Consider the following 23,821-nt stretch of genomic DNA (forward strand, 5'->3'; position numbering starts at 1 on the left):
CCTCAGTCGACCTGCTGTGGTAGGGAAGGGCCCGGGGGAAAGCTGAGCCATGGCTGCATGGACAGCAGGGCACATGCTTGGAAGCGGTAGGGGAAGTCCTCCACCCCCTAGGGTTTGGGACAGGCCCAGGGTCCCGGCCGGCGAGGGATAGGAAGGAGCCAATGGACTCGAAAGAGACCTCCCCTGCGGCCCTCACCAGCGTGTGGGCCCTGTGGCCGCTCTCTGTAGGCCGGCGGGTACCAGGCGGTGGGTGGTGCGTAGCCGTCAGGCGGCAGGTAGCTCTTGGCGGGCGGGTAGTTGTCGGGCTGCGAGTAGCTCTCGGCGGGCGGCGGGTAACTGTCGGGCTGCGGGTAATTCTCAGCAGGCGGACAGCTCTCGGCGGGCTGCGAGTAGCTCTCGGCGGGCGGCGGGTAACTGTCGGCGGGCTGCGAGTAGGTGTTGGGCGGCGGGTAGCGCCCGGGTGGCGGGTAAGGCCCAGGGGGAGCCCAGAAGCTGGGCTCCCAGGGGGGCGGCGGGCAGAAGAAGGGCGGGGGCACCCCCGGCGGGGGCGGCGGGTACCAGGCGAAGGGGTTCATGTCAGGCCCGAAACGGCCGCCCGGGCGCAGCCCCTGCTCCGCGATGTGCTGCTGCCGCTGCCGCCACCACGTGGGGCCACACCGGCGGCCGCTACAAACTACGCCACTTCCGGAGCTTAGCGGCTCGCCCAGGGGTTAAACCCTGGTTGCGTAGGTGGTTTCGTCATCCGGCAGCGCTGGAAGTACGGCGGAGGGGCGGGGAAGCGGAGTGGGGCGGGGGAGAGGGGCCGGGCTGAGCTCCCGGAGTCGACCGCGAAGCCCTGTCGCGCATGCGCGCTGCGCCGGCCCCGCTATGGCCCGAGAGCTCATCGGCCCCGCGCTGCCGCCCGGCTTCCCGCGCTGCCCCGAAGCGGACCCGGACGAGGACTTCAGCCAGGGTGAGGTGCCGGGCCGGGCTCAGGGGCAGGCCCCCCCCCGGGGGTGAGGGGGGGAGTCCCCCGTGTTTCACCGCACCTCAGCGGCGCGTCAGGCAGCGCGGGGTGGGGTTTACCGTGACTTTTTCAGGAAAAAAAAATAAATAATAATAATCACGTGATGGGAAACTGCAGCTACGAAACGGCCTAAAACTTGATTTAAAAAAAAAAATAAAATATTGCACCGATCTGTGTTATTTTCCTGCTCAAGTCCCCTAGTCGCTGTTAGGCCTGCGTTCTTTGGTAGCTCCGAGCGTGGAGTTCGTGGGCAGAAGGCGGCGGCGGCGGGGGTTAGGTGTCTGCAGCGTGGTTTGCTTCGCCAGAGCCGGACGCCTCAGGAAACTGCCGCTCGTCCCTGGCGTTGCGAGCGGTCGCAGCAGAAGCGGGATCTGTCGGGGAGCGGCTGACTGCCAGGCTGGCTCTTCGGCAGCGGAGCAGAGCTCTTACCCGTTCTGTATCGGTAGGATCTCTGGGAGGAGCAGTTTGAGCGTTAGTACTCCCTGTCTGTAGTCCACGTTCAAGTCAATAGTATATAGATTCAATTTCTGGCGGCGTTTCAGTGGTCATTTGGTTATTCCGAGCAAAGCAGCTCCGATGGGAAAGGTTTGCTGTGCTCGTCTGCTCTTCTCGTTTTTTTAATCCAGAAGAGGGAGCAATCGCGGGGGAGAGAGCAAAGCTGCTGCCTGAGCTGACACCACAGAGCCGCATCAAGCTCCGGGTCCGCAGCTCGGCTTTGTGCTGAAGTCCTGACCACGCTTGTGTGAGCTGGTGCAGCTTTTCCTGTTCGTATCGATGATCGGAGGGCTGGAGCACCTCTCCTGTGAGAACAGGCTGAGAGAGTTGGGGTTGTTCAGCCTGGAGAAGAGAAGGCTCCAGGGAGACCTTACAGCAGCCTTCCAGTACCTGAAGGGGCCTACAGGAAAGCTGGAGAGGGACTGTTGACGAGGGCAGGGCATGGAGTGATAGGGCAAGGGGTAATGGGTTTAAGCTGAAAGAGGGTAGATTTAGATTAGGTATAGGGAAGAAATTCTTTACTGTGAGGGTGGTGAGGCACTGGCACAGGTTGCCCAGAGAGGCTGTGGATGCCCCCTCCCTGGAAGTGTTCAAGGCCAGGTTGGATGGGGCTTTGGCAACCTGGTCTAGTGGAGGGTGTCCCTGCCCCCTGGCAGGGGCATTGGAACTAGATGATCTTTGAGGTCCCTTCAACCCAAACCATTCTGTGATTTGTGTTGATGGCTTATTCATTTTCCTTCTGTCAACATACTGATACATGTTGCAAGAATCTATATATTGTATATGCATCCACTAAGCAAAATCAAAAAAACCAAATCATTGTGCTCTGGTTTCGTGATACCAAGTGTTTTGACAGTATCTGATCTAGGTTATTCAGCCTAGTTTGTCCACTTTTTATCCCAGTATATATCAGCTCCATAGTAGTACAATTACACTGGCAGATCTGCTTGGGGATTTTTGTGCGAAGCGGATGAAGAAATTAATTAGCCTTTAAAAAAACCAAGAGGAAACCCACCAAAACCCAAATACTGGGGGGTTGTTTATTTGTTTTTATAACTTTTATAAATTTTTCCTGACTTACAACAACTTGGCACAACAACTAAGTGTACCTGCTCAACACATAGGGCAGTGCAGAGGAAGAAGAGAGAGCAAGTACTTTGGTGTAACACATGTTGTTGTACAGAAGCAAAGCTCCAGCTGTAGCCCTGCACCTGAAGGTTCCCAGTGGCAAAATCCTGTGGTGGGGCTGCTACAAGCGTCTTCTGCACTGTAATACTTGCTGGGTCTTGAGACAGAATGGGCCTAGAAGTTGTTCTGTAACTATTTCCTTGTGTATTCTAGCTATTTTAAGAGATACGTCACCTTTTAAAGCTGAACAGCTTTTCCAATGCTTTCTTTCCTTGTGGTCTCACTGATATTTGAGCTGCTCTTTGCTTTTCTTTAAGGACAGTTTTGGGTTTTTTTATTCTACTTTCATAGTTTCTGCTTCCCAACAGCAACAAAGCAGGACTTTGAGCAGCCATTCTGAGAATTCTGTCAAAATAGGTCTCATTCAGAACTATAAGAGAATAGAACTATTTCAGTTGGAAGGGACCTACAACGGTCATCTAATCCAACCGCCTGACTGCTTCAGGGCTGACCAAAAGTTAAAGCCTGTTGTTAAGGGCATTGTCCAAATGCCTCTGAAACACTGACAGGCTTGGGGCATTCACCACCTCTCTAGGAAGCCTGTTCCAGTGTTTGACCACCCTGTCGGTAAAGAAATGCTTCCTAATGTCCGGTCTGAACCTCCCCTGGTGCAGCTTTGAACCATTCCCACATGTCCCATCAGTGGGTACCAGGGAGAAGAGCTCAGCACCTCCCTCTCCACGTCCCCTCCTCAAGAAGCTGCACAGAGCCATGAGGTTGCCCCTCAGCCTCCTTCTCTCCAAACTAGACAAGCCCAAAGTCCTTAGCCACTCCTCATAGGACATTCCTTCCAGCCCTTTCACCAGCTTTGTTGCCCTCCTCTGGATGCATTCAGGGACCTTCACATCCTTCTTCAATTGGGCCCAGAGCTCAAGGTGAGGCTGCACCAACACTGAATACAGTGGGATAATCACCTGTGATGCACCCCAGGATGGTGTTTGCCCTCTTGGCTGCTCGATAAGCATTTGTCTTCCATCTGTGATATGACGTTGCCACGCTAGATGTAGTGAACAAAATAAATGTCTGTTGAACCATTCTGAAATCTGCATTTCTTTCATCTTTATATGGTTAACATAGAATCACAGAATGATTTGGGTTGGAAGGGACCTTTTAAAGGTCATCTAGTTCCAACCCCTTGCTTAACGGGTCTGCTAACAGTTGTTAACTTTTAGTATGCAAATTCTCGCCTTTTTTTTAGTGATGAAAACCTGAAGATGTAGTAATTGTAGCTTGTGTAATCACATTGATGTTAACGTGTTTCACATTGTGAAATGTGAGCGGAGTTCAAAGGTCGGTTGTTCATTTCCTTGTGTATCCTTGCCTCAAAGAGAAGGGAGTAACTGAGGTAAACCACCAGTTGTTGCTCTGCCTGTAGGTCAGCACAGGGGGAGCCAAAATGGACTTTGCCAGGAGATACCAATGTGCATTGGTGTCAAAGAACTGACGCTACTCAAACTCTGTGACCCTTAATCAGGACCAGGATGGGAGCAAACAGTAGTTGGACAGGCTCAGAAGCTCATCCCTGGTAAATCCTTTACCTTTCCTTCTTCGGCTTGTCACTGCCCAACCCATGGGATGCACTCATCTCCCAGTTTTTCATCTCGTGATGATTCTTCAAAGCTGGCCTCAATGTGCTCATGCTGGAAGAATCATACTTCCTTTGGCCCCTTCGTCTCTGCCTATCTGCTGTCCTTGTACCAGCAGGAGAGAAATGCTAGGGAATGGCTAAAAATAACCAGAGATGCAGAAAGGTGTTTCATCTATTTCAGCCACATTTGTTCAAGTGCAGGTGGGTTGATGTGGTATGTCTGAGTTGATCTGTCACTGTTGCTGAAGCTGAAAGGCCCTACTCCTGTCTGTCCTTGAGAGGTTCCCAGTGCCTGTCTGATGGCATGATAGATTGCTTAGAATCACCAAATACAGCAGAAATTAACCAAGCACAAATGAAACAAAACAAAAAGTAGTTTTTCATTTGGTTTCTGAATTGAATTGACTTAATTTTCGGGCAGATAGTCACCAGAGCCAGTTCAATGGAGAGGGCAAGTCAGAGCAACAACAGTAGGATGGTGTTTTACCCCAGCTGGCAGCTGAGCACCACGCAGCCGCTCGTTCACTCCCTCTCCATCAGGATGGGGAAGAGAATTGGAAGAGTTAAAGTGAGAAAACTCGTGGGTTGAGATAAAGACAGTTCAATAGGTAAAGCAAAAGCCGCACACACAAGCAAAGCAAGACAAGGAATTCATTCACCACTTCCCATGGGCAGGCAGGTGTTCAGCCATCTCCAGGAAAGCAGGGCTCTGTCATGTGTAATGGTTACTTGGGAAGACAAACGCCATCGCTCCGAACGCCGCTGCCCCCCCCCCCCCCCCCCCTTCCCCCAAGCTCCTTATAAACTGAGCATGACGTCATATAGTATGGAATATCCCTTTGGTCAGTTGGGGTCACCTGTCCTGTCTGTGTCTCCTCCCAACTTCTTGTGCACCCCCAGCCATCCCGCTGGCAGGGCAGTGCAAGAAGCAGAAAAGGCCTTGGCCCCGTGTAAACACTGCTCAACAGTAAGTCCATAGAACAAAACCATCTCTATGTTATCAATGCTGTCTCCAGCACAAATCCAAAATATATCCCCACACTAGCTACTATGAAGAAAATCAATCCTCTCAGCTGAAACCAGGACAGATGGCCACTTCTAGCAACTGTGAAACATTCACTTCAGTCTGACTTGAGACTTATCCGTGGCCCTGTTTCTCCCCTCTCCATCCCCAAAATTTTCTTCTCACGCTTTCTTATCCCACTGTCCTGCTCCGAACTGTTCTGAGTTCTGGTTACTTCCTCACTTTCCTGTTGCTCTACCATTGCTACATCCATTTCTCCTCCTCACCTCATTGGTTTTAGTTTCCTGACACTGTGAGCTCTCCTCCGTTCCTCCTTTGATCTGTGTCTTTCCACTTTTCCATGGCTTTCAGGGTATTTCGTTCACAGACTTCTCATTAGATCTTGGCCTCCATCCTTACCCTTTCCTTTCTTTGCTTCCAGAATCAATCACAGAATGGTTTGGGTTGGAAGGGACCTCAAAGATCATCTAGGTCCAACCCACCTGCCATGGGCAGGGACACCCTCCACTAGACTATCTATGCTTAGCAATTCCCATTCCTTCCTCTCTACTCTTTCCTGCGGTTCCCCACCCCAGTCCATAGCCGTATCCTTGCCTATGCTGATTACTAGTCTCATGCAGTACCATGACCATACTAATTTTTAATCCTCATTCTCACAAAGTCTCTTTCTCCTCCACTTCTTTCACTGTGTCCAATGACTTTTCCTTCCCCAGGCTTTAAATACCATTTTCCCTTCATGAACTAGTTTCTGTCTCTCTTTTGTTTCTGGTTGTCCTACTTAGGCTGCAGTTCCATGAACAAACAGCTCTTTCAGGGGAGTGCTGGGGTTTGCAGCGTTATTTTTATGCCTCTTAAGTTCCTTGATCCAGTTTATTGCATACAATTATTTGTTTGCCGCACAAACAGTTGTGCCGGTATAACAGGTATGGAAAGCATGTACGTTAGCCCTGATGTTAGACAACTTGTCAGTGGGACCAGTCTCCTTCCTCAGATAGTTTTGGTTTTACTAGCTCTTTCCAGCTCACCAAGCCGCTCCCAATTTCTCTCTTCTTCTGCAGGATCAGACTCATCAAACTGCATATCAGTTTGCTCCTTTCACTCCATGTCCTTTCTCTTACTTGTCTGCACTCAGAGCAGATGAATTTCTGCTTTCATGACATCAGGGCACCAGGTGGCTGGAGAAAGCTGTTGTGTGGGTTTTGTCTGGTTTTTAAGTGCTTTTTATCCAGTGGTGTTTCTCATACCAAAATGGGAGACTTCTGATAGAAATCTTTATTCCTATTTATCATTCATCTGTTGGTTCCCTCTCGTCTTGAACTTACTTTACCTTTATAGGCTGGGGTGTTGTGGTTGGTTGTTTTTTTTTTTTTTCTTCTTAGTGCTGAAATGGATTTGTATGTCCTGGTTAAAGTCTTTCCCATTAAAACAGCAAACAAAGTAAGTGGCAGATATCTTTGGATGCTTTGTAACTAGTAGACTGTCCTTGTTGTGTGTCTCGTGCTAAAGACAAGTAAAAGCTTCATAAAGCTCCCTTGAGGACTCTATTTCTGCCTAGCCTTTGTCAGCTAACAATGGAACCATAATCTGTATCAGGTTTTATTTTGCACCATTGAAAAGTCGTAGTTCTTTGACTAGAGATGTAATTTCCTGGTACCCTTCATTTATGTGGTTTTATTGCACCTCATCTTTTCATCCTGCCCTGACTATTCATAAAGCTAACAATATCTTTTCCCCCTCCAAAACATCTTTCTGTCCTGTCAGTCTTGGACTCAATGCTTGAAATATTAAAAGGAGGAATGGTGTCTGTGTTTCAGGATACTAAATCATCAGTAGCATCGAATCTCCATTGTATCAGATGGCTGTTCATGCTGTGCATGTAAACTGGCGCTGCCCTGGATCTGGGGACCATTGCTGGTCTTTGCTTGCTCTGGCTGGCTCTGTTGATTTAGCCTGTGAGGGTATCTGTGCTGTCTCGTTTGGGGGGCATTTGCTGTTAGGATCAGTGGCTAAGCTACTTCTGGACCCAGTGGACATGGTACTATGTCCAAATAAGTCTCTACAGAACTATGGCTGCTGGTGGGGACAGGGCCAGAAACAGCTCAGGTCTGTTAGCAGCATTAGTGTCTGAGTTTTTCCTTTGCTGGGATATCCCCCTGCCCTCATTACTCCAAAGAGTGAAGGGCTGACTGGAGCATGAGAACTCCATCCACTTCTGACAGCAATGGTTCTTTGAAGTCTGAATGATAAAATCATCCCTTTTTCAGCAGAGTACTTGACTCTTTGCCTGCTGTTCACGCTTAGCTGAACTGGGAATAACCTTAATTGTTAAACCATTCCTAAAGCAGGCTGGCAATTAGATTCCACTAATCTATGGTCTCCCATTCTGTGTATGTACAAATGATGTGATTCTTCACTAGTAAGCTTCAGGTGCTTTATTAAGGTGGTGATTTCTTTTAAATATACCAGTTTATACTATATGCATTGTAAGTCAGTGGTTAGATAGAACAGGGCTTTCTAGTCCTGTTCCAGTAGAGACTCATGCAGTAATGGATTAGTAATGTGCTAATTCAAATCAGGGAATGGTTGTTCCTTGAAATATGGTGCTGAAAAAAGTGAGTTCTAGAAGTTTGTGCAGATATCTTCTCTAAATGCTAGACAGACCAATGATTGAATAAACTTAATTCCAGGCAGATATGTGTTTTGGGAATACCAAGACATGTTATACTCATTTGAAATGTTTAATAAGTACCCCAAATAACTCTGGATGTTCAGTTGCAGGACCAGCACTGCCTCCAGGCTATAAGAGCAGCTGTAGCTCAGAAACTCCTGACAGTGATGACGACTCGGAATCTCTTCCTCCACCCAGAGATGCAAACAGAGATTCTGAAGAGGAGACAGGAGGAGATCCAGCATCCAAGTGAGTATGTTCTTAGGTTATTTGTATATTTACATGGTATTGCAAGTGAAATGTGTCTGCATGAATTGTGATAAAGGATGGTATTATATAAATAAAAAGGTAAACTCTGTACCTGTGTAAAATTTGATGACATGTTCCGCATGTTGTTTGCGGTCAAGAATGTTCAGCTGACCTGTTTGACACTCTATGGTGGAATTAAGTTATTTAGGGCAATCAGATCTCTGTATGTTTTATTTTAGTTCTGCAGTTTAGATAATAAAATTCTTAATGTTTTGCTTAATGTTTATACTAAGAACAGACACTACTTATCATATATGTAGGTATTTGGTACTTGAGTTTTGCCCTGTTTCTGGTATACTACCTCTCATTGAGAGGTCATAAGAACTATTTATGGGCATGAATTTATGCTTTGAATTAAGTCAATTCTAATGGAAAAAAACCCAAAATGTTTAGCAAATAACAGGAGTCTGCACATACTCTCATTTGGTGGGGTTGATTACTCACAATTACTGTGTTAAGAACTTGTGTGTGTTTGTACTAGGCCTTGTATAAGGGACTTGAAATGCATTATGCCATCTTAATGAGTGTTAGAGTAATTAGTACTTTTTTCTTATTGTCTTATTCAAGTTTTCAGTTCATCAGAATTGAACTGGGAAAAATACCAGTCAAAATGCAGATAGTGTATAAAAATGGAGAAAGAAATATGCTGAATTTAAAATTACTTTGTGACTAGAAAATGGTATTTGAACATTATACTGCTCTTCTTTTTTACAGCGAAAGCATTCTTAATGTTTTTTTAAATGTCATAGTGTTTTTGGAGTGAAGCTTATGCTCCCAATTTTTTAATTGCTTCAAATTATTTTGGATCCTTTTGCACTGTTTCCTTGGTAACAGCAGGATATTTAGTACATAAGACTGTCTGAAATAATTTTATGTATTTTTTTTTTCCTTTTTAAATGTAGATAATTGCTGTGCGTGTCAAGGTAATTATTAAGTGAAATCTTTGTATTTGCAGAAAGCCAAAAAGAATTCAGGAAGACGATGATGATGATGGCTTTTTTGGGCCTGCTCTTCCTCCTGGATTTAAAAAACAGGATGATTCTCCAGAGAGGTAATTAAAATGGAATTATATTCAGACTCTTTTCCTTAAAACACAATTATTTTGGATAAAATATTTTGTGGCAGTATTACAGAACACTTGTGCACTTCAGATTGAGAACAGGAACAGCATTCCCTTGAAAGAGAACACATGGCCTTCCTAGTCCTGGTTGGAAGGTTGGAGAGAAAAAGAAAAACTGTGAATTGTCTGAGTTATATTTTAAGTGGTTAAATTTCTTCCATTTCTTATCACAGTTCTCAGATCAGTGCAGAAAAACCAAATGACCAGTACAAGGACCCATAGTTCTGTAGATCATTCTGGGCTGTGAGGGAGTAGGGCAGTTAGCTTTTGTGTGGTGCAATACAATGCAGATTGTTCGAACTGTCATTTGCTAATGCGTCAAGGATTATTGTTTATGTGTCTTCAGGTAGAAAACTACTCTGAACAGTGTAGTTTTCTAGAAAGCAAGATGTCAGGTCTAAGTGAATAAGCATTATTTATAGCCTCTGTCAGGAAGCTTTCCATTTGATTGCACGCAATTATAAAATACTTCCCCAAAAAAGCTATTTATGGATTTTTCTATGCAGAACTTAACCATGTCTCACAGCCTTCTAGTCTTTACATCAATCTGCGCACTTCCTTCTATAATTTGAAATGATAGTCCATAGTGAAATCAGTACTTCTAAGGGGATGCTTACTGATGAAAGGTACAGTGGAGTCCCTTGATCACTATTCTCTTCCTCAGAGCAATAAGGTGCTGGTAGATAAAATAAATCAATACCTCCCTGTCAGGTATGAGTTTTCAGTTCTAGGAAAATGACTCAATTTGTTGCCGAGCTGTGTATGTAGTATACCACCTCGAAGGAAACTTCAAAGTTGAATTTTTTTTTTTATTTTGGATTCATTTTTGTGATGCTTGGCAGCAGTTAGGAAAGCAAGAATTAATGTTAGTCCTCTTTGTATCTGTTTAGTAACACTATGCTGTAATAGACAAATTCTTTTGTAATTGTGGGCATCATGCTCAGTGGGCTCGTTTGGTGCTTCGATAGTCCCAAGAGTAACTAATAATTTTTCTTGCATTTCATATGCATAATGTGTTGTTTTAATTGTAATATTTAGCAAGTCGCTAAAAATAATGTGATCACTGATAAAGCAAATAAATGCCTGTAGCTTTTAATATCAGCAGAGGTAGCTTTCTTGATTTTTGACATGAATACTTCTGTGGTAAAATGTTAGGAAAAGAGGAAGAAGAGGCAACGTGTAGTTTGAAAGTTAGAGAGATTGGCAATAACACAGGTGGTTACCCATCATATAATCTTAGTCTTTTGTATGTTCACCCAACGTTTATTTCTACTTAGCAGTTTATTTCCAAAATGCCGAATAATTTGCATTTACATGCAGAGGGCAAGAGTCTGCTCTGTGTCTGTAAGTCTGAGAGATTAAAGCAGTAAACCTAGCACTTGCTAGGTTTGGGTTTTGGTTTTTTTTGTCCTGGCTCAGCGTACAACTGAGAGAGCAGATTGAACAGAGCTGTTTTGCACCCAGCCTGATTCCCTGAATAGGTGGGAAAGGTGTGATGTGTGGGAAGAGCCTTGTCTATCTTCCACCCCCGTACACCTGGCAGTCTAGTTGCGCTGACACGCTGAGGCGTGTAAGCTGTGCAGGGTGTAGACACAATGCTGTTAACTGTCTCCCTGCTGCAGGGCCCCTAGCGTTGAGCAGATTGCCGGCTGACAATCTAGCCATGAATAATTGAAACAAATGCAGGCTGTTTGTTTCAATGTAAGGACATACTGTTTATTAGCTCTGTGTGACATACTCATTCTTTTAGAAAAGATTTTGTTCTGTTACATCTTTTCCAGGCTTGTCAAAGCAACATATTCGTGATAAGGAGCAGCTCATGTGGCAATTTGTAGCTTGTTAAAAATTATTTGAATTATTCCGGCATAATATATATATATGTATGAACAGATTTCCTTCAGCTTTGGAAAGGATATTGCTGTTTGTCAATGTTAGACAGAAGTGGAACGCTTGTAAATATTCCCAAGGTATTAACACATCAAGGTAAAGAGTCATTTGTTTATCTTAAAAAATTTTGTTATACATCAGAAGAATGCTGAAATGCCCGTCTTGAAACACGCATTAGCAAGTCCAACAACAGGAAAGCGTTCTTTGCCATATATGAAATCCAATATACCTTAAATGAAAGCTTAATTCATTGTAAGTTTGGGGTGGTTTTTTGAATGTGTTTAGATAGGTTTGCTGCTGCACAGTAGCAGCAAAATGTGTTTAACAGAGTTTTATTTAGATTTACTTCACCTATTCAGAGACCCTTTAGACATCCAGAAAACCGTCAATAATCATGTTGGCTGTGTGCTGCTGAGGAAAGACCCAAGCAACAGGGTTATTCATGTGGAGGGAAAAAAAATACATGGAAATAGAAAGCGTGGGAGGGATGAATATGGGAACCATTTTTCTATTCCTTGGAAGAGCCTTTGAGCTGTGACAAGAGCAAGGCAGAGTATTTGAGATCTGTTCTTTTTCACAAGTTGCACAGATACAGCCCACAACATAGATGTTCTTATATATTTTAGTAGAAAGCTTTTTTTATAGTTTGGTTTAACTGTCTCTCCATGCAAAATAAAGGTACTTGTGTACTAAAATAAAAGAATATTTTGGCTGTATCTGTATAGATTTAAATTCAATCTCTGTAAAATGTATTTGGAATATAAAATATGGTCTTAACAATAAAGCAGTCAGAAAGGAACAGAGGAAAATAAAAGCTGTTTCTTTTTTGCAGCAGCTAGGTGGGAGTGGAACTTCAGATTTAACCCAGATCGCTTGCCTGGGTTTGAAACCTCACCAGTGCCCTTATCCTGGCCTGAGCTCACATTTATTGCTTCTGTCTGTCTGTCTGTGGTTGGCTTTCTGGCAGGACTTCCTGCTTTTTATTTCCCCTCTTCAAATCCTGACAATAATATCACTACAGCAGGGCTGTACTGATTAGATTATATGGGATTTAGTAGAAGACTGTAATTAGCATAATTCAATTCATGTTGTGTTACATTTGATTGCCCTAAACCTCAGAAACTGAAGATCATAATAAACAAAGTCTCTGCTGATACATTGTGGGGATACTGTCACTTGGATATTTCTTCAGGTGATAATTGTTTGGGGTTTTAATTAGCTTTAAAGAATACGATGGTGGGTTATTAAGAGGAACTCATATAGAAAAGTCTTTTCAGTACTGTAGGCACAGTTTGTAGTATGCTTTGAACTGTTTTCACCGTTGAAAAACAGATTCTCACCTTTCTGTGTTCCTGGAGACAAATGAATTGTACTGCTTGCAGAGCAACTGTGTAAAAACAAATCAGTGAAGTTACCTGGGATCACAAAACTTTTCTTCTTTCGCTCCCACTCCAAGGGAAAATAAAATCAGAGCAGTTCACTGATTCTGTTTATTGAAGGACAGTGAAACTGTGGTGCAAGGCAAGAATGAACAAAATCGGCTTTGTTCCTAGAGAAAGAGTAGCATATATTTGACCTCCAGCCTTTCATTGCTCTTGAATCTGCTGAAGGAAGGTAGGGAACACAAAAGTGGATTTTCTTGACTATGTGCTGCAACTTTCCTGTTTTTCTTACATCCCAGCTATCTGCAGAGGTCCTCCTGGGAAATGGAGAAACTCTTCTTATTCAGTTATTTCTATGATGTGCGCATAGGGGGCACACTTGGCATGGGGAGGAAGGAGAATCACACTTCTCATCAACATTTTATTTTTACATTAATCTATTACATTTTCTTCCTGCAGCAAATGCTGGATGGCTGTCATTTATTGTACTTTGTTGGTTATGCTACTTCCCTTTTTTTTTCCCCCTCAAATGAAAACCAAGATTTTATCTTTTTTTTCCCTCAAGGCCCATTATAGGTCCTGCATTACCGCCTGGCTTTAGGAAACCTTCGCAGGACCCTGGGAATAGCAGAGGTGCCATAGGACCGTCTGTTCCATCGGAATTCCATACCCAGGTTTGTGAAAGACAAGAAGTCTTTTGTTTTAGTACAAGCTATCTGAAATCCTTAAACAAGTAGGAGCCTGAAAAAGTCTACTAGACATACTTTTCAGCATGACAGTTTAATTTTAGACCAGAAAGTGTCTGGCATATTTTTGCCTGAGTCAAATACTGAAGCATAAATAAGCCTTAAAAAAAGCAAAAGGCTGGTCTAGTTTCTTGTGATTTTGATGTTAGATGGGTGATGCACTCAACACAAGAGATCTAGGCATCCTAAACTGCAGTCACAGTAATTCTTCATAATGTTTTTCCATTCTTTCTTTTGGTGTGATGTCCTTCACAAGTGAACCTCTTTGCAAAGTTCAAATTTTTAAAGACATTAAAGTAAGTAACACAACCTGTTAGAATTAAAATATTTCCCTATAATTCTAGCTTTTACCTCTTTGCTGATAGGGGAGCAAAATGGTTGAATATTTCATATATCTTCACCTCCTTAAAAATGTTTATCAGTGGATGCATTAAATAAGTTTATCCAAAAGAATGCAATCAAGAATGATGCTATGGTGTCACTAATTTTTCTTATCAATAGCAAGGTGATACCTGTAACTGGGAGTGAGGTGGAGCACGACAGTGACACTGACACAATTTTTTGGTTCGTGGTTTTTGACTGTTCTCGTCAGGTTAGGTAAAATCTAGAGAGAAGCCCTATAGTCTAATCCCTAGCCGCAAAATAATGCGTGTACTACTAAAGAACATTCAGGAATAAGATAAGGGATAAAATACAGCTAGAAGTATAGGGAAGATTCAGCTCCCTAAACATGGGCCTCTAGTACTGTTCTGAGGTATCTGAATTGCCTGCAGTGGGCTGGCAGATCGGGAGTAGCACCTTAGGGAAGCTTGCATCCTTCTTGAGCAGCACCTCCTAAGCCAGGCAGGATGCCGTAATACATCAGGAATGGTGGTGGATGCCAGTGTCCAGGCAATTGAATCTCTCTCATGCTATGATAAACTAAATATTAATTCCTTGTGAGTTCCTTGTGAGAATTAACAGTTACTCTGTTTATGTCTAAAATACTTCATTTTTAAGTTTAACTCCCAGACACTATGGGACATGCTAGACATGTGTTGTGGTTTAACCCCAGCTGGCAGTTAAGCACCACGCAGCTGTTCACTCACTCCCACACACACCCCCACACCACCACCCCCACCTACCCCGCCAAGGGGATGGGGGAGACAATCGGAAGAGTGAAAGTGAGAAAACTCGTGGGTTGAGATAAAGACAGTTTAATAGGTAAAGCAAAAATCGCGTGCACAAGCAGAGCAGAACAAGGAATTCATTCAGCAGTTCCCATGGGCAGGCAGGTGTTCAGCCATCTCCAGGAAAGCAGGGCTCCGTCACACATAATGGTTACTTGGGAAGACAAATGCCATCGTTCCAAACATCCCCCTCTTTCTTCTTCTTCCTTCAGTTTTATATGCTGAGCATGATGTCATACAGTATGGAATATCCCTTTGGTCAGTTGGGGTCAGCTGTCCTGGCTGCGTCCCCTCCCACATCCTTGTGCGCCCCCAGCCCACTCACTGGTGGGGTGGTGTGAGGAGCAGAAGAGGCCTTGGCTCTGTGCAAGCACTGCTCAGCAATAACGAAAACATCCCTGTGTTATCAACACTGTTTTGGTCACAAATCCAAAACACAGCCCCATACTAGCTACAATGAAGAAAATTAGCTCTATCCCAGCCAAAACCAGCACAACATGCTAGGAAGGAATGAGGCAAACGCTGCTCTGGAACTTCACTTTTTTTGATTAGTAGTTGCAAAGTATATCAGTCTCCAGCCTTCTACAATGAGTGTTGTCAAAGTCCTTCATGAAGAATGATTGTCTGACATTTTTAATATACTCATCATCTTATAACTCAAAATAATGATTAAGCAATTTATCATAATGACAAATCTCTTGAGGCAGAGATGTCAAAACTGGTCTGCTTATATATTTTACAAACAAAAAAGTCTGTTCTCCTAAATAGATCTTCTAGCATCAGCTTTGTTACAGCTATTACAGAACTTAGCTTATTTTATTTTTTCCTCTTCCTAATAATATTCTTTTTTTATCTTTGAATATGATGAGTAATTTTTTTGTGTTTATTTTGTTTTAATTAATTATTTTGTATTCTAGTACATCTTTAGAGGCAGCTTATTCCATGCTACTCTTCACTCTATATTTATTTTTCCCTTCAAACTTGAAGGCAGTATTTTTTAATGTTTGTTTAATTTCATCTTGTTTGAGGCAGGTGGTAATGGAGTGAATTGAACTTAAGACAAATGAGAAAGGAAATGAGACAAACTTCTTCAATTAAAACTCAGTGTGGAATTTGTGTTTCATCCTCAACTACTTTACAATTTATTATAAAGTCTTATATCTGCGATTTTTATTTGTTTGTACACAGAGAGGGAAGTATTCTACTACCTTGGTTTCTCAAGATGGTTATTCCTCTTCCCCACCAGCTCCTTTAAAAAATTAGAGAGAGAGAAAATGCAGTCACCCCATTCTCTAAAAGTTGAAGCAATATCGTAGTGGCAGATAATTAGTGAAAGCCTGACTATTAAATGTTTTTGAGAAATATGCCAAGAGAAATCAGTGTTACCACCTTGCATTGATGGTGTTTATAAATGACCAGCTGTTTCTCATCCTCCTCAGTCTTTCAGATCCATTTCATGCAACTGGTCATACAGCCATTAAATTTGCTAAGCCTGGGCTTGCACCTTGTGGTCCACAGCCATATGTAGCTGTGTCTCTTGCTACCTGAAGCTTGCCTTCCCCATCCTTCATACCTTTGCTGACTCCTAAAGGCAGACGGGGCCAACAGGCTTGGCTAGCTTGGAGCACATGGCACCACAGGTAGGAGTAAAGTGGCTTGTTTCGCACCTGCTGTCCATCTTAGCCCAAATCCTTCTGCAGCAGTGGGATGCTAGCTATGAGCAACCTGAAGTATTGGGCTTGAACTCAGTGTAGCAGGATACCTTTCCTGCTCTCCTCCTCCTTTCACTCGTCCTCCATTCCCCATGCTCCCATTAGGTGACTCTTCTAGTAAGGTTCTGTACTCCGTTCATGTGTTCTCTACTGACTCACCTCTGCCTTGGGTGTCTTATTTTATATAGAAGCCTCCTGATACTGCTTTTCCACTGCTCATGGCTCTTAAGCTCTTATCTTCCCTGGTGGTGTCATATCTTGGTTCTAGGATGTCCACCTGGTAACCAAACTTTGGCATGTCAAAAACAAGCTATTCCCTCCCACCACCTTCATCCTTCATTTGAAATTTCTTTGCCATCACCTTATATTCTCAAGTCATGCTCTGCGCTTCCTGAGTATACAGCCTTGTCATCCTGCTCCCATTGCTTTATCACCCACATTCAGGCTGTAGCTAAATCTTTTCACTTTCGTGTATATTGGGCACCTTCGCTTTGGTTCCAGGGCACTGTGGCATCACCAGTTTCTGTCCAGTTCTGCCTCCGTCCACATCTGCACTATTTTAACTTGGAGGGACCTGTGAGCTTTCTCTACAACCCCTGGCATCCACAAAGATTCTTTACATCCAGTCCCTTTCAAACTTGTTTTTTTCCGAGCTGTTCTCCAAAAAATTGCTTACAATGCAATGTCAGAATGGACTGAAGAAGTGAATGACAGAACCAAGAGAATGGACGGTCAGATACTATGCACCCAGGGGTGTAGTACCATGCATGCCACTGTACCCCAGCTTGCATGTTAATCTTTCTAGCATCCTTAGAGAATCTGAGCTCGAGACAGTTCTCCTTGCAGTGCGAAATTGCCATCCTTATTACAGAGATGCATCCAAATGTTGCAAGTGACGGTAAAGCCCAAAGTGTCCAAGACGTATGCATGTGTGTTTCAAACTTATCTATGGCCGCAGAGGCTACGCGGCTGCGTGCAGAGCAATGTAAAGTAGCAGGACAGACTACTCAGTCTCCGTGTTTCCAAGTGCTAGAACAGGTCTAATCTGGATTTGTAATCCAAGTTTTTGTTGTCTGACTAGCAGATGCGTTGTGTTAGGTTTATAAGCTCTTTTAGACAGAATCATCCTAATCCTATGAAGCTTCTAGATGGTCGTAGCACCATGGTTGAGAGAAATGTTTTATTTTTGAAAGGTAACAGATAGTAGCGGGGAAGAAGACGATCTTATAGGCCCAATGCCTGCAAAAGGACCAGTGGAGTCTGATGTGACGAAAGAATTTGAACGCAGAGCTCAGAGAATGAAGGAAAAACTTACTTCAGCAGACAGTGTAAGTTGGATTTCTTAATTTCTAATATTTTGTTGCTGGAATGTATTTGTGTTTTTCTTTGTTTATGTCTGCGTGAACCCAGTTGCCATTCTGCTTGGGATACTAAGTGTTTGCAATCGTCAAGACAAAGAAAAATACATGATTTCTGCTGGAAACAAAGAGATTCAGACAGCAATTTTTGCTTATACTTTTTTCACTCTTCCCCCACCCTCCTGCCCATTTCCTTTGTAAAGGATGAACCCAAGCAAGTTACCAGAGAATCATGGATGACAGAACTTCCACCTGAATTGAAAAGCTTTGGATTTGGCCCGAGAACATTCAAGAGAAGAGCTAATGACAAATCAGGCGATAGATCTATTTGGACAGATACTCCAGCTGACAGAGAGAGAAAAGCCAAGGTGAGCGTTTATTCATTCTCATACACATGCAGGCAGTATGTAAGTTGTTGGTAGGCTGTGAAAACAAAGTAAAGATACCCTGAGGTGTTCAATGAACATTTTTTTCCCAGATTTTTCTTTGTTATCAAAACTTATTAATTCAGCCTTAAAGATAAAGACAAGGGAATAACGGTGATAGTAACATTGATACTTATTTATTTATTCCCTCTGCCTTCTGCAGTAGTCGCGTAATCTGTATCAGCTCTTTGAATTTCCAATTACAGTGTGTCCAGTTTCTTCTTTTATCAAACTGAGCAAAAAGTATCTGATAGCCTCTACCCTTCAGATTTAATTAAAGTAAACATAGATTTCCTTGCTTTTTACTTCCAATATTCTGATTACTATAGCGTGTGATTTGTGATTCATCAGGAAAGAGAAGAGGCAAAAAAGTCAACCAGTAAGGATAATGAAGAAATTGTATTATCTGGGAGAGACAAGAGGCTTGTTGAGCAGGTGACTTCATACAATGTAAGTATAATAGCAAAATACTTCCTTTTCCTGCGTTTCCTTTAATTCGTCACTCTTTTCCTCTGGTTCTCATTTCTAGCGCTGCTGGTTTCCATGGTGATGCCACTACAGTCTTCCCTTTTAGTGCCCAAACCTACTGCTGTTTAAGTCATTAGAACATTTGCCATTGACTTCAACAAGAGCAGGACTGGGTCCTCAAGCCGCTGCTGAAAACAGCGTGACAGAATTGGCGTTTGTGTATATTGTCTCTGTTTTAGGTGGTGTTTTCCTTAAATCATCCTCACATCAGGATGTGGTTGCTGGGAGCAGACAACCTTAATTCAAATATTAGCTTGCTTCACCGAATTACAAACATCCTAAGAATAAAACAGTAGTAAAGGCTTAACTTTTAGAAGAAAATATGCATTCACCCAAAAGAAGCTTGATAGGCTAAGCAGATCAATGCGTTAATTACACTATGTAATTAATTACATTAACCGCTCATTACAACAGCATTATTACATGAAGTTTTTCTCAATCTCTGCAGAGTCAGACAATTTTCTCAGACAGATGCTGATTGCCAGAAATCTGAACTCCACGTCAAATTCCTTCTCACTTTTCTGTCTGCCAACCTCGTCCACCAGAGTATGTAGACTATTGCCTGCCTTGCAGCTGTTCGTTCCAGCTCTTCCCTGATTTATGGCCTGAAGTCTTATGGAAGGCAATCTGATCTCTTGAGAGTAAAATTAATTTGAGAATCACAGCCTTGGCTTATATTACATGATTGAAGTTTATCTGGGACTTTTAATAATTTATTTGTAGTTCATTAAATCACATGTCCCTCTTGACTTAGAGGCTTGGAAATCCAGAGCTATTAGCATACTGTCTTAAATTTCTTCCTATTGTCTGTTTCTACTGTCATTACAAGTATAGTACAATAATTTTCATGTAAAAGTATAGGTTTTGCTGTGTGCCATTGCCAGAATAAAACATATCTAGGCCTTTACTGTTTCTAAGGTTAATGGAGTTCTCTCAAAAAAAAATAATTGAAGAAGGCATCTTGTTTAAGAACAGTGTTTCTTGGGTTGTTCTGTTGTGGTGTTGGTTTTTTTTAAATCAGCTCTTTTCTGACGTTCAGGTGGTTGTGGGTTTTTTTTTTTTCTTTTAAAGTTTTTTACTCTATTCTTTCCTATTTCTTTCTTTCTCCACTGACCTTTATCAAGGATACTTTCATAGAACAGGAGCTTCAATTCTCAAAATAGTTTCTTACAGTTAATTCTTTGAGTGCTGATGTCATATACATTCTCTGGTGCAATTCTGTAAACACTGGCACAGTTACACCATGAATAAGTATCATCCGTTTTCTATTTTCCATTTTTTTTATGTCATGTATGAACTTATTATATTTATGTGCAATGAAGTAGGTGTTTGCACAGGGGAGTGAAGGAAAATGAACCTTTGGAATAAAGATGATGTGTTCCTAGACATGAGAAAACAGAGCTGCTCACTTTTTGCTCTTTCTGATGAGAGAATTGGTTTTGATTAATGTTTTAGCTGGTTCATAATGATTTGAGAGTCTGAGAAATTGACTGCTTAGAGATACACAAATACACTTTACCTGAGTAAAGGAGCGGCCACATAGTCTTGTGAGAACTAATCCTGCACCTGTGTGAAATCAGCAAAAGTTTTATGTGGTATTTGGGCTGGATCATGCTCTTTAATAAACGAAACTAAAGTCCTTGACTTGGCAAAACACATGTTTTAGCTCAAACAGATGATTCAAATACTGAGAAGTTAAGAGCACGTTAAAAACACAATGGTGTATGAGAGTAAGATGGAGAGGGTATATAGCTTGTTCCTGCCCCTAGCAGTGACCAAAACCAGAGGCTTAGGGGAAGCCTATAAGAAATTGGGCTTGTACTTTGAGATATTTATCTTGACATGTTGTCTTCATTTGTCCTGCTGTTGCTCTGCAGAGCAACTTTTATATTCCTTTTGTGTTATTTTTATAATTCATCTCTACTGTCTGCAGAGATTCAACAACATTAAGGGTACCTTTAACATCAGTGAATTATTAGTATTTTATTTATCATTCTGTTTTCTAGTTACTAAGCTGTTGTCTTCTTCTGGAATTTTGAACCTTCTAATTCCAATCTTTCCATTTGAATTTTCTGTAAGTTGTTGATATTTTGTAATACTTTATTTCCTCTTCCTTCTTCCCATTTTTCCAGGAGTCAAAGAGGTCAGAATCTCTCATGGACATACATCAGAAAAAGCTAAAGAGCAAAGTGTCTGAAGAAAAGAACAAACCTCAGGAAAGAAGGCCATTTGACCGAGACCAGGATCTCAAAGTCAATCGATTTGATGAAGCACAAAAGAAAGCTCTTATAAGAAAATCCAGAGATCTGAATACTAAATTTGAGCACAGTAAAGGCAATATGTTTTTATAACATAAAAGCATGAAGCTTTTTTTGAAGTCGAGTCAATTAAGCTTTGAATACTTAATTTTTTAAGTATTTTTCTGTAAATATTTGTATGCAAAATAAATATCCTGATGTTTAACTATATTTCCTTGTCTGTAAATACTCTGTTTAGGGAGGATCATTTGTACTAAAACTAAGCTGGTAAAGGAGAGTCCTGGCATGAAAAAAAAAATGTAGATTTGCTACTTTAAAACATTGACATGTATATATATTTTATTAACATAAAAATAATTAATTAAAATAGGTATTATTTTAAGGAGCTCTAGATTTGATCTTGCCATGGAGTTGGCAGTTTTGCCCTTTCTCTGCCACGCTTAAGATATTCTTGTGGAGCCTGACCTGAACGCCATGAAAAAAATCCCCTTTAGGTTTGTGGGCAGGACATTGCTTGACTGGAGTTCCTGCTGGGGAGTATAAACTCAAATGGCAGCTTTTATGTCTGCTCAGTGCTTTTATTTCTATGGTTCTGTGTCTGTACATAAATAACAGGTTTATATGTATGCAGTGTAATTTCTGTAGTGTAGTAGGAAGAGCTAGTGGTAGTAGAAGTAATAAAACCTCAAGATTTGCAGATTTAATTATAAAATGGTAGTATACAATAAGAGAAAATCTAATTTGAATTTCAATGTGTAGGACTTAGCATCAGAAAATCCATCTTTTTTCAAGCAAATACAATGTGAAAATCAAACCAAACTCTTAGTTTGTCAGTTAATTTGCAGAGCAGAACAACTGTTTCGTATCAAAAAGGAAATAAATCTGACATTGAAAAAAAAATCTACGTCCATGCTTAGAGTTCTTCAGCTCGGTGTGTGCAGACCAGCTGAAGGGAGAGTTGTGTTACTTAAAATAAGACTTGTACTTTCATCCTTTTCCTCTCAAATAATGTTTGGGATCCTTTTTGAGGAGTTACTGAAAGTATCTATGCATGAAAATAATTTTATATATGAGATGCTGACAACTTGTATGGAAGTGTGACACATTTTGCATATTAAATACCATGGGGTTCACTGTCATTTGAAAAAAAGGCTACCGTGACAGATGCTGTCTGGGTCGGTTCATGTTAACGGAGCAGTGACCCAACAAGCCCCAGAAACAAATGCCTAAAAACTTGGTCTTATTGCACTTGTGTGTGAGCCCAAGGCACAGCCTCCGCACGCTGAGAAGTTGGAGAATTTTTGATGTTGCAAAGGAATGCTTGCATACAATATATTTAGATACTGTTTGGGGTTTTTAATAGAAAATTTATTTTGCTGTCTGAAAAACCTGCTATCTTCAGGAGGAAGAGGGACTGGTTTTGCATTGTGTTTGGTTTTTCTTTAATCAGTTTTGAGTTTCTGAGCCTTTTTGTTTTGAGGCAAGAGGAGGGTTTAGACAAGGACCATTTTTTCTTTTTTCTCCCCTAAGCCAGACTTCTCTTTTTTGCCTTGGCAAACAAGATCTCACTAGGTTTCTACCTTCTGAGTTGTCTCCTTCCCCTTTTTGGGGAGCTCCTCTGCAGCTGGGGCTTAAATAACATCTCTCTCACAATTCAGCAAATGCAGATATTTCTTAATTGGAAAGGCAGTATTAGGAATGTTTGGGGGCGGGGGGTTTAGGCAACTAAAGCAATGACAGGGTGATCATCGCATGACCAGCTAAAGCTTCATGGTTGACAAGAAATGATCCTCATACCTGCTTTTGGAAACCCTACTGCCTTGAGAAGTAATTTATTATCAGGTGTTAATCATAAAACCATAGAATGGTTTAGGTTGGAAGGGACTTTAAAGGTCGTCCTTGACTAGGGATGACACCCTCTGCTAGACCACGTTGCCCAAAGCCCCATCCAACCTGGCCTTGAACACTTCCAGGGAGGGGGCAGCCACAGCTTCTCTGGGCAACCTGTGCCAGTGCCTCACCACCCCCACCGTGAAGAATTTCTTTCCTATATCTAATCTAAACCTACCCTCTTTCAGCTTATAGTCATTACCCTTTGCCCTATCACTCCATGCCCTTGTGAACAGTCCCTCTCCAGCTTTCCTGTAGGCACCTTCAGGTACTGAAAGGCTGCTGTAAGGTCTCCCTGGAGCCTTCTTTTCTCCAGGCTGAACAACCCCAGCTCTCTCAGCCTGTCCTCATAGGAGAGGTGCTCCAGCCCTCTGATCAGCTTCGTGGCCCTCCTCTGGACTCGCTCCAACAGCTCCATGTCTCTCCTGTACTGGGGCCCCCAGAGCTGGACGCAGTACTCCAGGTGGGGTCTCACAAGAGCTGAGTAGAGGGGCAGGATCACCTCCCTTGACCTACTGGTCACACTGCTTTTGATGCAGCCCAGGACACGGTTGGCTTTCTGGGCTGTGAGTGCACACTGCCGGCTCATGTTGAGCTTCTCATCCACCAACACCTTATGCTGAAAGAGCTGGTCTCAAGGGCACATTGTGCAGTCCTCATTCAGGCAAGCCTCTAGCAGGGACGAGGACGAGATTTTGCTGTTGTTATGTGCTTTGATTTCACTTTTGCCCTTTGGTCCCTACTCCTCCAAACTGAGGACCAGTCATTAGATGTCACAAATGTATCCCTGCTGTTTGCTCACTGCTCTCCCTGGCCCCATCGTGGTCTCCTGCCCTCTCCAAGGACGTGTTTGAGTAGAGGCTCCACGGTGTTGCTCAAGAACAAAGCTCTTGTAACGGGACCACAGGCAGCCCCTTCGCGGTCATGCAGCAGTACTTTACACCTCCGTATGTGGGACGTGCGGTTCTAATTAGCAAAGCCTTGATGCGAGTTGGCAACGTGTTTTCTCTCATCTACTTAATCTTTTTTTTTTCCCCCACTCTGAAGCCGCCTCTCAAGGGCTCAATG

General features: G+C 42.6%; 2 protein-coding genes across 2 annotated transcripts in view; one reads left to right on the plus strand and one right to left on the minus strand.

The window, feature by feature from the left end:
- The window catches only part of NUFIP1 (nuclear FMR1 interacting protein 1), a 28,091-nt gene extending 26,399 nt beyond the window's left edge, over positions 1–1,692 (minus strand). Inside the window, exon 1 of the mRNA XM_075741804.1 lies at positions 197–1,692. Within this exon, the coding sequence (XP_075597919.1) occupies positions 197–575 (379 nt within the window). The 5' untranslated portion in view covers positions 576–1,692. The remainder of the gene's footprint in view (positions 1–196) is intronic.
- On the plus strand, positions 779–21,073 carry GPALPP1 (GPALPP motifs containing 1). Its single transcript, XM_075741805.1, has 8 exons — positions 779–952; positions 8,074–8,218; positions 9,234–9,329; positions 13,233–13,341; positions 17,488–17,622; positions 17,856–18,020; positions 18,429–18,527; positions 20,738–21,073. Exons 1-8 carry the CDS (start codon positions 868–870, stop codon positions 20,954–20,956), a joined length of 1,053 nt encoding a protein of 350 aa, XP_075597920.1. The 5' UTR covers positions 779–867; the 3' UTR covers positions 20,957–21,073.
- Positions 21,074–23,821: the final 2,748 nt, after the last annotated feature.

The sequence above is a fragment of the Balearica regulorum genome, chromosome 1 (genome assembly GCF_011004875.1).
Source record: "Balearica regulorum gibbericeps isolate bBalReg1 chromosome 1, bBalReg1.pri, whole genome shotgun sequence".
Taxonomy (NCBI): Eukaryota; Metazoa; Chordata; class Aves; order Gruiformes; family Gruidae; genus Balearica; species Balearica regulorum.

Bases quoted from the DNA above. Each gene is read 5' to 3' on its own strand.
- GPALPP1 (XM_075741805.1), top strand. From the start codon at position 868: ATGGCCCGAGAGCTCATCGGCCCCGCGCTGCCGCCCGGCTTCCCGCGC. The intron at 9,330-13,232 runs GTAATTAAAATG...TTTTCCCTCAAG, and splicing joins CAGGATGATTCTCCAGAGAG to GCCCATTATAGGTCCTGCAT. The intron at 18,021-18,428 runs GTGAGCGTTTAT...GTGATTCATCAG, and splicing joins ACAGAGAGAGAAAAGCCAAG to GAAAGAGAAGAGGCAAAAAA.